The sequence below is a fragment of the Phascolarctos cinereus genome, unplaced genomic scaffold, assembly GCF_003287225.1.
Source record: "Phascolarctos cinereus isolate Bilbo 61053 unplaced genomic scaffold, phaCin_HiC Scaffold_726;HRSCAF=1367, whole genome shotgun sequence".
Classification (NCBI taxonomy): Eukaryota; Metazoa; Chordata; class Mammalia; order Diprotodontia; family Phascolarctidae; genus Phascolarctos; species Phascolarctos cinereus.
The window spans coordinates 65639391-65654328 of NW_027556098.1; the positions used below are offsets into that span (position 1 = coordinate 65639391).

At 32.6% G+C, this 14938-nt stretch overlaps 1 protein-coding gene across 1 annotated transcript in view; it reads left to right on the forward strand.

Annotated features, from left to right (window-relative positions):
- CFAP47 (cilia and flagella associated protein 47) overlaps positions 1–14938 on the forward strand; it is an 890592-nt gene that overhangs the window by 251521 nt on the left and 624133 nt on the right. The window contains 1 exon segment of the mRNA XM_078146130.1: positions 12928–13025. Coding sequence (XP_078002256.1) covers positions 12928–13025 — 98 coding nt within the window.

Sequence of the window (14938 nt, forward strand, 5' to 3'; positions counted from 1 at the left end):
TAGTTGTATATTCCTGGATATTGGAATCTCTTACTTCATATAGAGCCTTTGAAGCTACATTGATTATCTGTCTGTCTGTCTGTCTATCTATCTATCTATCTATCTATCTATCTATCTATCTATCTATCTATGTGTGTGTGTATAAATTTGGAGTGGTAGGAGCCTTAGGTAGGAACATATAGCCCAAACTCAAATTACTTATTTAAGCTTATATACTTCATTTGCATTACTATAATCTAAATCTTTGTTCTTCTTCATAAAGACTAATTGGTCCTATTACATATACATTACATAAAAAAGAAAATAAAAACCTTCTCTCCATCTCCCTCCCCTTTCTTCCATCCCTTTTCCTCAATATTACTTGGAGTATTATAAGCAACCCAAATCTTCCAGGCTGCTTTAAGAGCCCTGTTCCAATCCAAATGCCTGCTTTTTATTTTCTTCTGAGAGGGTGTTGGTGATGGGATAGTCTAAACTATCTTGCCAAAGACAACTTTGGCCCTGTCTGTCTTTCACATAGTTTATATTTATTTTAACTCTCGAACCATTTTTACATAGAATCCTTGTGATCTAAACATTCCAAATAGGTGTGGTAGATCTGATCCAACATTTGCTCAGAATGCTAGCAATCATCCTCACTTTTGTTGTTATTGTTTTTGTTATTTCAGTCATGTTTGACTCTTTGTGACCCTCGTTGAGGTTTTCTTGGCAAAAATACAAACTGTTTGCTCTTTCCTTTTCCAGCTCATTTTACAGATGATTAACTGAAGTAAACAGGGTCACCCAGATAGTAAATGCCTGAGACTGGATTTGAACTCATGAAGATGAGTCCTTCTTACTCCAGGCGTGGCACTCTATCCACTGAGCCACCTAGAACCCACCAATTATACTATTCTCTGTCAAGAATCCCTCTAACATCATATCTTTTTGCCTAGTTGCAGGCCGGAGTACTATTTTCACCTCATATTTTCTTATATAGATATACAATTTAGTTTTGTTCATTTACTATATCAGATCAGTCTCATAGTAAATTAAGACTTTAAAAATCTTGCTGTTTACCTACGTCAAACATAGCTGGCAGCCTTTGACATCATTTGGGTAATTACATTGCACATTAGATTAAATTAAATGTCTGTGTCACAGGTCTTATAATCATTCTAACACTTGTGGTAACTAGTGCTGGTGGTAAGTGGTTTCTTTAATGCCAATTCTCCAAGTATCCTTTTAAGTGGGTGGAACAGAAAGGAGAGGAAAATGAAAGTTATAGTTTATGTGTTAAATCCAACATTTATGAAGTACTTACTTTATGATGAGGGGCAGCTTCCAGCACCTACAACATGAAGTGAGCCCATGTCTCTCCTTTTCCCCTCCTTTAACAAGTTTTAACAAGCCTTTAACAAGGCTTTCCTTAAAAGGAGTCAAAGCTATGATGGCAGCTGATTGACCGGGGTTTCCCCAACAGAAACTTCTAGTCATTTAAAGGCATAAAAGGGCCTAAAGTCAGGAAAACTTACCTTCCAGAATTCAAATCCAGCCTCAGACACTTTCTAGCTGTGCGACCCTGGGCAAGTCACTTAACCCTGTCTGACTCAGTTTCCTGATCTATAAAATGAGCTGGAGAAGGAAATACCAACCATTCCAGTATCTTTGCCAAGACAAGGGTTGTGAAGAGTCAGACATAACTGAAAAATGACTAAACGACAAAACTGTATAATGAATACTGTTGCAATTACTGAGGATTACAAAGATGATTGACACTATTTTTGCCAGTTTTTTACTCTAATGGGAGGGTTACAATACATGCACAGATAACTATAGTATAAAATAGGCAGTGATAAGTGTATAAGAGAAGTACAAACAACATAGCAAAATTTAAGAAAGGAAAGAGTCTATAGGTAATGTCGCATTTGATATGAGTTATGAAGGATGAGTAGGAAGAATTTAAGCAGGCAAAGAGGGCAATGCAAGTATAAATATGCATAGAAACATAGAAGAGGGAGAGTATTGGGGATATGAAAGCCAAATAGCTCATCTAGAACAAAGAACGTGTTAAAAAAAAGTAATATAAGGCTTGTACCTTATAAGGTAAGAGCAGTGACAGGTTGTGTAAGGCTGATGCCATGGGAATGGAAGGGGAGGGATGTATAAACTGTATATAGTATTAGTGGGTGATTAAAATGAAAGGAGGGAGTAAACATGTTCAAACAGAGATGCAATACATTCAGAGGTCATGTCCAGAAATGCACAGAAGCAGCTGATGCAGGTTTCTAAGGAGAAAACATGAATAGAAGAGAAAACAGTTCAAAGCAGAGACAAGGAGAAAGGGGGAATTCTGAATAAAAAATGTCAAGGAAACACCATAACAGGGAAAGCACGGGACAGCAGCAAGTTAGTTTGTCTTACATAAAGAATCAGCCCAATATGGTATCTTTTGTGTTAACCATGGTCCCTTCCTCAGCTGAAGGCCAAGAAACAGTTGGCTCAGACAGCAGGGCAGGACACAAAAGCATGGCAAAATTTTACCTGTGCATGACAAAAATTAATTAGGCAGCAGGGCAAAGAATGGATTGGAAGAAGCAAAGAGACTAGAAGCAAGGAAATAAATAGTAAGTGGCTACTTATGATTTGAGTGATGCCAGGAAAATCTCTAGCAAAACCAAAAACAAGCCAACAATTTTGAAAAGCAAAACAAAAGCACACAAATGACCAAATTGCATTGGTCAGGCATGGTTTCTATAATACTATCATTAGAGAAAGACAAAGGAAGGGGCCAGTTATTATATAGCACTTACTCCCTGCCAGTCATTGTGCTAATTAAGGACTTTTGTAAATATGACCTCATTTGTTCCTCAAAACAACCTTGTGTGATGTTTAAAAAGTTTGAGAGGCATAATTTCTGGATTATTAATCATTTTATTAATAAGTATATCATGTTATTACTAAAAGAGTCAGTGGCATTCTTGAATGCCAAAGACAGTCGTGGCATTAGGGTCATGGTTTATATGCCCTTGGAGAAATGGGTGGTCCAGAGGTGGCATTCAGCTCTGATTGGTTAACAAGTAATGAAAGAGAATGAATATTACAATGGAGGGCTAGACTTATTCTAATGAACTTTATGTTCTTCACTTCTAAATTACCCAGCTTTGGGCTATCTATTCCCCCAAACCTGTGTAGAGAAGGTTGGGCGGGGTCCCAGCGCTCTAGAGGAGAAAGTTAATTCAACCTTCAGAAACTGAGATTTTGAAATGAGGACTTTACGAAAAGGGTGGAACTTGGGTCTCCCTAAATCATTGGTTATTAATAATCATTTCTCACTTGCCAGGTTGGTGCTATAATTATCTCCGATTTACAGTTGAGGTTCATTCCTTTGAGTTTAGCTGTTATCAACTAATGCTCAATCTTGATAATCAGATCACTTTTTTGCATCCCAGTTGGAAATGGAACACAGGGTAAATTAACTAGAGAAGGGAAAGAATGGCAAGCATTGGTACAAGGAAGAGAAAATTAGCTCTGGAAAGGAAAGTGGTAGAAGAACAAGGAAAAAACCTTGACTGACTTCATAGTTTTCTCTAAGCTGGAGCTGAACTGCTCCATCACTACTATTTCTTTTCAAAAGCCAGAAGCCAAAACAATACAGTATGAATCATCCTGCTGGTAATCACAGATGATGGGAGGAAAGCAGATTGATTCAGAACTCATACCACAAGTTTTAAAGAGATGAGGAGAAGGAAAGTATGGCAAAATAATATGAGATAAGGTTGGAAAGGAAGGCTGATGCTAGATGAACTTTGTAGTGGTAAATACAAAACTGACATCATTGTCTTTCCTCTCAAATCCTCCTTGCCCCCTACCTTTCATATTACTGTAGAGGGTAACACCAGCCTCCCAGTGCTTCAGGCTCACAATTTAGGAGTCATCCTGGATTTTTTACTCTTTTTTGCCCCACCCCTTCCCATCTAATCTGTTGCCAAGACATGTCTATTTCACCTTTGTAGCATCTCTCATACACCCCCTTCTTTTCTCTGACACTGTCACCACTCTAGTGCAGGCCCTCATCATCTCACACCTTGATTATTGCAATTGCCTGCTGGTAGGTCTGCCTGTCTCAAGTCACACCCTACTCCAATACATCCTCCATCCAGCAAGTGAAGTGATTTTCCTAAAACGCAGGTCCAATCATGTCACAATACCTCCTACTCAAATAAGCTTTGCTGGCTTCCCACTCTCTCCAGGAGCAAATACAAAAGGCTCTGTTTGGCATTCATACCCCCTTTAAAACATAGCTGCCCTCCTACCTTTCCAGAGCTTTCATGCCTTACTCATACAACACATATTCCTTGATCCAGTGACACTGGCCTCCTGGCTGTTCTACAAACAAACCACTCCACCTCTCAGCTGCAGGCATCCTCTCTGGCTGTCCCTCTGTTTGGAACACTTTCCCTCCTCCACTCTGACTACTGACTTCCCTGGCTCTCTTCAAGCCCCAACTAAAATTCTATCTCTTACAAGAGTCTCTGCGAAACCCCTAGTCCTGCAGAGTTTGCAGGAGCACAAAAAGGTATTTTAATGAACAAATATGAAATAAAAGGTGTTTCATCACTTGGAGAATTAATCCAGATCTCAGATTTATTCTTGAGAGAGACTAATATTGTGGAACCATTCACCAAGATGTTCAGGAGAGCTGGGAATTTATCTTTGTTAGATTTAGCTTTAATTATTAATAGACACCCACATCAAAATGGTTATATATAGTAGATTTTGTAGAAGAGAGTGAAAATTTCAGGTGTCCAAGAAGATTAGGTCATCACAATCCAGAAAAACTGCTAAAGGCGAGAGAGATTTTCATGAAGGATGATAGTTATTTTAAAAAAGACATTTAAGAGCTTACTTAAAGTCAGAAAGGCTTTCTGAGATGATGAACATAAAAATGAGAAAGGATGGCAAGTACACTTTGGTTATGGGCATGAGGATGACCTTGATAAATTTAACAAAAAATGATGCATATTTTGAGATCTGAAATTGGCAGATGTGTTCATAATTCCTGTCCTGCTCAGAGACTTGCTTGCAGTAAAATTTATGACATGTTTGTAAGGGAACTAGTAAATTTCTGCAAAGTGGAGCCCTTTTTCATTATTATTGTCATCATCTTTATTATCATCCACAAAAAATACTTGTTATATAACTCAATTCTATTTTTGTACTGCACTGGAAAAGTACATTGTTAATCCATTCTCTAAGCATTTTCAAAGAAAATTTTGGAAAAGTAAGATTCTTCAGCATCCAGAACAGTACGAGATAAACAACACAGATGTAACCAAATAGCTGCTACATAGCCATGGACTTTTATGAATGTAAAAGCTTGGATAGGTGGTGAAGAGAATAGAATTTGATTAACTATAGTTAGCACATTGCCATAGTTATTGATTTTATCTTGTATAGAATGTTGAATGATGATATACCTTATTAAAAATTTAAAAAACATTTAAAAATATGCTAAGCAAATGAAATTATTAAGTTATGAACTCATATAAAATTCATAATGATATATTGCACATCTAAGAATATCCATATATTAAATCTGAGATCTAAGGAGTATATTTTAAAATATTTTACATCATCTGTTTCAACTCCAGAACTATATATTCATTTGTAAAATGTTTAAGTGATTGTTGGTCATTTCAGCTAATTTGTAGGTTCATGTTTAGAAGAGATGAAAGGATAAAGTCTCTTAGCTGTATACTTTTATTTTTCTTCCATTCCTCCTCCCCCTTCCCTAGAGAAGCCAACAATTTTATGCACACACACACACACACACACACACACACATAATATAAAACCATACTATATATACTTCTTTTGTCAGTTTTTTTAACTCTGGATGTGGATAGCATCTTCCTTTGTAGCAAAGATATTTATTAATATGAAGGTTTGAACATACTGCATATTTGGATATTGACTTGATATTGTGTTATTTATTACCTTGTAATTTAGTACCTAATTCTTCTATAGAAGATTTATTGAAAAACATGGAAAATATTTTTATAGTTTGAGAAGGAATTGATGAGCTGTAATCTGCATTGGTAGAAAGAGTACCCATACCAATTATATTATTGATCATCCTGGTATACGTATATATGTACAATATGCCATAATATTATCTAAAATAATATGTAAAATACTCAGTTTATTCAATACATGGTTATATAAAAGTTGGAAAATTAAGAAAGCATAATATGAGCATATTGATGTTATTACCTTAAGCTAAACTAAATTATATGTGTGTGTACACACATTTGTGATAGCTGAGAGGTCATTCATTTTTCTGTTCTTTGAATGTACTAAGGATATGTTTTTTATTTAAAAAGTTTATTTTATGTATTTGGTGGAACAATGCTGTAAATGGTATGGATATTCCCTTAGCCAGTGCTTCCCTTTGATGCCTTCTCATGCTGTACAATTATTCTCTATGTTTTTTTTCAATAAATCTTTCCAGAAATGGTCCAACTCATCTGTTGGAGGCCTTCTTTGATTCTCAATTTCCTTGGAGCCACCTGAGATAGTACTTGCTATTTATTGCAGTGTAACTGACCCCATTTGAAAAGTAATGCACTTCTTCAAAAATATTTTCCTTCCTTCCTTCTCATGTTACAATTAGCAATATACCATAATCTTCTTACTTACCTTGAGCTTAATTTTAATTTTCCTGAGATTGCTGCACAACATATAGCATCATTGGGTGAATATTAACACTAAAGAGGTAAGCTATCTATATAGCATTTATCAGTTTGGAATCATTTTAGAATTTTCCCAAGTGATATCTAGCCCCATCTCCTTGTGTTCAGTTCTCTGTTTAGCTCATTGTTTATCTATAGCATTTGTCTGAGATACTAGAGGGACAATTTGATGGGCTACTAATCCAGCTACATGTCATATAGTCTGGGAAATATATAGTTTTCATTAACTTTGTTGTTTTTTTGTTTGTTTGTTTGTTTTTAGTATGGATGACTGTGCAATCTCCTTTTTTCATTGTTGAAGATTTCACTAAATAAATTTTGCATAGAACCAAAGTTTTCATTTTTTTCTGTAACCAAGTTTTCTCGGGGCATACTGTGAGTTTAGTTGGGGGGCTTTTGGTGGAATGACACAAGAATGAATAGGGAACTATATCAGTGAGGAAGTATATAATTATCCTTCAAGTGATTAGGAAACTCTAGAGGAGAAGATGAGATCTAAAATAGGAAATTTCTATTTATCAACTTGTTAAGAAAAAGACATTTAGGATGGGGTTGGATGAATTAATTTCTGGGGTTGAGATTAGGTTCACTAACTTACATGGATAAATTGGAATGTTGTGACTTACCGAACTACTCTTAGCTTTTTAAAATTTTTTTGAGATAAAACAGGAATATCTGTACCAAAGATCATAAAGGAAATCCAATGGAAAAGTTTGGATAGATGTAACAGTATGTGATTTTTATTCTGTATTCAATCAGAGGTTTACTGCGGCGTACAAGTGCTATTGTTAATTTTGTCTTGCCTGAAATGGAGAATAATTCCGCAATAACAAGTAGAAAAGAGACTTAGAATGGCTATAACAATAATGAGAATGGGTGGGAATAATAATAAAAGAATTGATAGAAAAAATAAGGATGGAAATTAGAGCTCTTAATTTAAAAAATCGAGACTGTCTAGCTTAGATTAGAAACTTCAATACTTTAGGAATACAATGAACATCCTGAAAAAATGGAGGAGACAAAATTTAATATTTCAATGATGCATAAGAAATATTATAGTCAACAGACATCAAAATTTGAGAAAAAAAGTGGTATGCAAAATAGAACTGACCTAAAAATAATGTTTCTACTTCCAGAAAAATACAATGGGCCCTAAACTGGAATATCATACCCCATTTCAGGAAATCATAAAATAAAATTGTCCTTAAGTATTGGAACCAAAGGGCATATGTAGATCATGGATTAGAATCCACAGGGTATCACATGGAAGGAATTATTTATTTTACTCAGGAACGTAATTGTTAAGCTCCAGAGCTCGAAGGATATATTGCAAATGACCAGGAAGAGAAAGATTACATATCAACTAACTCATGTTAGCATTGTACTCAACATTATTGAGAAAGGAATAGAAAGAGTGTAATGTATACTGAATATTACTAGAAACAAAAAATAACAATCTTCAAAGTTGTCCATAATCTTTCAGGACAAAAATTGAATTTTTAATAGAATCAATAACTTGTAAGGATTTCACTTGAGAAAATCAAAATTGGGTATAGTCTCTGAAATGCAAACATTATGGACAAAATGAATCTGAAAAAGTTAAAGACATTTGCCTGGTTCTATCTGGTTAGGTAATGATTCTGTGCTTTCATTTTGAAAGAAGGAGAAAACATTACTGTATTTTCAGAGTCCCACCTTGTCTCATGTCATTGAGAGAACAAAGGAAAACAAGCACTGGGCTTGGATGTTCAAAAAAGCAATACAGTAAAATTAGAAGAGAGGAAAGAATTTTAAAAATGGGTTGCTATAAGTGAAGCTCATTCAAATGTAGTGGAGAAGAAATGGAGGGAAGGGGGAATCTTATAAACTTCATTCTTATCTGTACAGAAGTACAACAAAATGATCAAGAGACTGAGTTGAGATAGGGAGGGGATCAGTGTCTAATTGGGGAGTAGATCGCATAAGACCACAAGGCTGAATATAGAAAAATAGAGGATTACAGTCCAGTGGTTTGTGTCTGAACTTCGAGTAGGTAGTGACATTAGCTGCAGATGGGATCATATATCTAGAGCTGTAAAGAGCCTCAGAAGCCATCTAGTTCACTCTATTTTATAGTGGGAACTTAGGGAAGGGAGGTTAAATGATTACTCCACATCACAGTGATACCTAGTGATTATTTTTTAAAAGAAAGAAATATTATAACAAGATAGCATTGAGAAGAAAACAAAACAATAGCTATGAATAATGAATAGAATAAACTCCATAAAAAGCAGATTAGAAAATATAAAGTCAATTTTTCTGCATAAAAAAACATATTTAAGAGATGAAGATTCCTACACTTTTCCAATGAGACATAAGACTAGAATTTATCATGATGCTGATAAACCCAAAAATGAAACAGGAAAACTATATTGTGCACAACAGCTAAAAAAATTAACTGAACAACATTAGTATTAAGTATATTTACGTTGAATAACATGGGATCTAAGTATATAAATAAAAACTTAATGCATTACAAGGAAAACTACATAGTAAGAAAATAATTATTGGTCAATATGCGTAATTTAGACATAGCTAAATCTAATAGAAACACAAGAATTAAAGTAATGCGCAGAATGTTAGAAAAGCTAGGTGTGATAGACTTTAAAAGTTATTAAATGAGAATCTTAATGACTATACTTATTATTATCATATTATTATTATTATTATTATTATTATTATTTGACATCTTTATAGTAACCTAATTGTGGGCTAAGAAGTAAAAATAAATGCATAAAAATTGAAAGAGTAAATGCATCCTTTACATAGCATAACATAATAAGGAAAGCAGGAACAAAGGATGCATACTTAAAAAGAAAATTAGTAATAGTATACTAAGTAATGAATAAGTCAAAGAATATATAATTGAGTGAATAAAAATTGTATTCAGGAAAATAGATAATTTGTAACACTTAAATTTGAGAACTATATGAATTGATCTAATGAAATGATCGTACAACTAAAAATCCCCTGGAAAATTAACAAGTTAATAATCTCTAAATAATCATAAAAGTATGCATTTTGAAAATCAAAGAAGAGATAAAATAGTAAATAAAAGACTATTGGCCTGTTAAATAAAATTACAAAGTTCACATTATAAACACACACACATGTCCAGAGTTAGCATAATTTTTATCAGATTTAAGCTACAAGGTTTCTGAATATAATCAGAGTTAAATCAAGAATGCCATTTTCTCTAATTTGACATAAATTTAGAAATGCAAATATTAAGTCAAGAAAAATAAATTGAAGGAGTAAGAATTGGCAAAGATGAAGTAAATATATCTCAATTTGAAGATAATCTCATATTTAGATAATTCTGGAGAATCAACAAAGAATAAACAAGACAACAGCTGCAGTAAAGTAGCAATATAAACAATAAAGTCACAAAAATCATCAGACTTTTTGTCTACTATTAACAAAATGCAAAAAAATTATAGGAACAGAAAATATTTTCTTTAAACAGAAATAAAGAAATAAAGAGGACCTAAATAATTGGAGATAGATCCAATCTTCTTAGGTGGGCCAAATAATTTGAATATGCATTGCATATTTTCATTGGATATAACAGTTATATATTTTACAGAATTATAACTTCAAATACTATGGATTTGGATATATATGTGATCATATCAAGGGTCTTATTATTCTCACTACTTATTACCTATCCAGAAAAATTATCATGATATTCAAATTGCTCCAAATTTTAATAATACAACAAATTTATAGAACTATACAAAATATAACAAAATTCATTTAGATGATCAAAATGTCCACAACATCAAGGGATATAATGAAAAGTAGATAGGAAAGAGACTTGGCTCCACCAGATCTCACATTATAAGTAGATAATTCATTTATTTGATACTAATTAAAAAAATTAGAAACATATATGACTAAACTAGACCAAAAAAGGAAGATTGAGAAATAAATGCACAGAGAAGTCTAGGGTTTAATAAATTTAAGAACACAAAATACTGGGGAATGGACTCCTTACTTATAAGATTTGCTGCATAGGCTGAGAAGCCTGACTAAAAAGTAGACAGCAAAGAAAGAAGGAACAAGCAAAGAATCCATGTCAAGAAAAAATAAGTTATTTGGTGAGATTAGATTCCTAAGCAGAATAGTAAAATCTTATTTAAGAAAGATATTTCTAGTACCTATGTGTTCAGTTGGCTGAAAGGGTCAGAGAGACCAGTCAGGAGTCTAGTACAATAATACAGGTATGAAGTACTTAGGGTACAGATTAAGGTAGTATTTAAACAACTTCCTCTAAATATATCTAATAATATGTGTAACCTAAATGATCAACAATAATTACATACTGTTTGTCTCCTTATGGGTAAGAATTATATACTTTCTAGTTTTGTAGTAATATCAATAAAAAGCTCATATCTCACAAGCATAAATTTGTGCTATCATTGGCCAACATCACCAGCAAAAACGAACCAGACATTCATTCACCATGTGTCTTTCATCCATTTGAAATATTACATGTGTATATGTTATATAAGAAGGATCAATTGCTAGTATATACATTTCTTACTTAATAGTTATGTCTCTCAATTTTGATATGTATCACTAAATGATTACATTTCATTCTAATGAAAAGAATTATTTAGTATTGAACATCATCATGAATCAAGGAATTGTAAATGATTAAATTTTAACTTTAAAACATTTTAAAGGTTCAAAATAAAGTTAAAATTCATGTGGTAATTTTACTATGTAATGATTAATAAGTAAATGCCAAATTAATATTATTTCCTTTGTAATGTAGTATACAACTAAACTAATTTTATAAAAATACCTCTCTCACTAAACTTCCTTTACTTTATATTTTTACAAATAATATTTTCAATAATGCATATATCTTCTTGCTTCTAAGACATGTTAAGAGAAATTAGACTTCATGCTTGAAAAGGATAGCTGTGATGAAGTCAGTGCTTCTATTGTTATGTATACTCAAAATACATTGGAATTGTATAACAACCTTATGGGTTGAGTGCTATGTAAGGCATAAAAAAGTAATGAAATTAAATAGAAGATTTAGGACTTCCCCTAGATATATTAAAATGTGTATGTATTCAACTGGACCTATGACTTCCTAAGTTAGGGAGCTCTTAGCATGGACTTTCCTCAACCATGGCAGATTGTCATCTTTTCTGAAACTTATATTAGTTTAATGTGTTAAAGGCAAAACTAGAACCTAGTTCTTCCTGATTTTGAGGCTATCTCTCCATTAGGCCATGCTGCTTTGTACGTATAATATATTCATGTGCCTACACATATACATACATGCACTCACACACACACATATGTATACACACATATGTTTATGAACATGTACAATATTATGCACATATCCCCAAGTATACATATTTATGTATACATAATTTTACATGACTAAAATTTGACATCCCCATCTAAAGTATATTTATGCATCTCGAACTAAATATTTTCATACTTTCAGGGGGAGCCATTTTTTTTCCATTTTGTAGTACTTTATATACCAGTCAATACATACTAAATGGTTATTATACATTTACAATAGGTTATTGTTTCACATATTATAAATGCCATGGAAAATGGCTAGAAAGGTTGATAAAAAATTCATTCAGTTGTTTCAAGAAGGTAGTGAGGAAAGAAGCCACAAGTTGTGTTCAGAAGAGAGCAATACTTGTTTAACAAGAACCATGTCAAGGAAAAATAAATTGTTTAGTGAGATTGGCTTCATAAGTAGCTTATTGAGCATTTACTATATGCTGAGGAGATCAGATATAAAATAAAACATGTTTACTGCTTTCTAGGACCTTATATTCTAATAGAGGGAAGCAAGGCATCTATATAAAAATTAATAATCCCGAGTTTAATGCAAAAATACATGAGGCACAAAGACCTTTGAAAGTTCATAGGAAGAACTACTTCTGTTCCTTTGAAATATAAAGAAATAGAAGGCCTTACAGTGCAAATTAAAACTTGTTCATAATACATCTTCCAAATATCTTACATATATATATATATAAAATTTATTTGCTATATTTTTTAAAATGCAAAAATTTCTCCCCATATATATGTGATGTTTCCAAATTAATTTTCTTTTTTAATAAAACAAGATAACTCTAGTTTATTTTTTTCCCCTTCTTTCAACTAGGTCTTCCTCCCATTGAGAAATGGATAGTAAATTTTGATAATGATCTTTTCGATGGCCTTGTTTTAGCAGCACAGGTGGCAGCTTACTGTCCATTTTTGGTAAGACTTGTTTTCATTCAAAACTTGTAAATTGCATTTTAAAACACTGGTGTATTTCAGTAATTATGATTTTGATTTGAAGGGATAGTTCTTGATATTCAGGTTAGAAACAAATACAATTGAATTTAATAAATTGTAAGCCTCCTACTGAATTTTAATACTTTTTGAGAGCAAGGAACATGCCTTATTTTGTTTTCTCCCACACTGCTGAGTATAGTGTTTCACAGACCATAAATAATAACTAACTTTGGGATGAATGAATGTGGTTTAGATTGCATTAAAAAAAAGCCAATGGAGAGTTTGAGCTAAAATGTTAGAATGAGAGGATCAAAAGCAACCAAGTTCATTACAAACTTTATGAAAAACAACAAATAGAAATACCACAGGGAACAAAAATGACTAATTAGATCACACCAAAAATTAAAACTAGCTCAGATAAAGAATGAGTAAAGCAGAATGCTGATGTAATTAAGCAAAACAAGACAAACACCCTGTAGAATAAATGAACTGTCTCAAATATCAGAAGCAACAGAGATGAAAAACCAGGAAAAACAAGAATAGGAAAGAGATGCTGGTTCAGGGCATATCAGAGATTCTTAACTAAATAAATGATACATTCAAATAAATTAAATAGGAATTTGAAATCACAAAAACAAATAAAGGAGAAGTTTGAAAAAAGTAAAAACAATCATATAAGTCAAATGAGATTTTAAAAGGAAATAAATGAAATAATTAAGAAAATAATTAATGTTGAAAAATACAACAGAAGCCTCAAAAATTCATAAAAGCACCCAATTATCAGGCTTCTTATACAGGAAAACAGAATTTTACACAAGGTACAACTGGGCTGAAAAAAGGTGCACTGAATCATTCAAAATCTTGGAAAACATGCATACTCAGGTGAAAGATCTGGATAATAAATCTTGACATCATAATATCAGTATAATTGACATCTTAGACAATTTAGAAAAATAAAATAATATAAACACTATGTTTTAAGAAATCATCAAATAAACTTATTAGAAATCTGATGAAAATAAATAGGTAGTGAAATATAAATAGAAACACACATTATCAACACATTTTATTTTTGTTGTTGTTTGTCATATGTTTCTTTGATGACTTCTTTCACTTTGTTTTCTTTTATTTTCTAGTTTGTAATACAACATAATCCCATTCATTATGTACTTCACTAGGTCATAAGTAGTACAAGTACTATTATTTTTATTTTGCAAATAGATTCAAAGTGAAAAGGTGGTCTATAATTTACCATTTAATGTTGCCAAATTATGAAAAGCCAGATTTGCCCTAGAGATATTGGACAAAGTTCAAATCAAAGGTGAATTCAACATTCAGTGTATTTAATGAGATAATACAGGACATGATATACTAAAATGTTTTGTGAGAATTAAATAATATTAATCTTAAATATCTATATTAATTCAATCAAAATTTATGAAGGAAAAGGTCTTATAAAAATAAATAATTTCTTCTTTTTAATAATTGTTAATAATTCAATACTCTACATCTATATAGTATACTTTAAATAAAGCAATTGCAAGGCTAAACAGAATCTTTAAAGGTTAGATCATGGGCAGCTAGATGGCACAGTGGATAGAATACTGGCCTGGATTCAGGAAGACCTGAGTCCAAATCCAGCCTCAGACACTTGACACTCACTAGCTGTGTGACCCTGGGCGAGTCACTTAACCCCATTGCCGAGGCAAAAAAACAACAACAAAAACCCCACAAACAAACAAAAAAAAACAACAAAAAGTTAGCTCTAATGGATATATGGACAGAACTAAATAGGAGAGGCCATTCATTTTTTCCAACATTCATGGACTTTGCACACAAAATTATTCCCATGTAGGAGTGCAAAGAAGATATAGGACTATATGGAAACTAAAAAA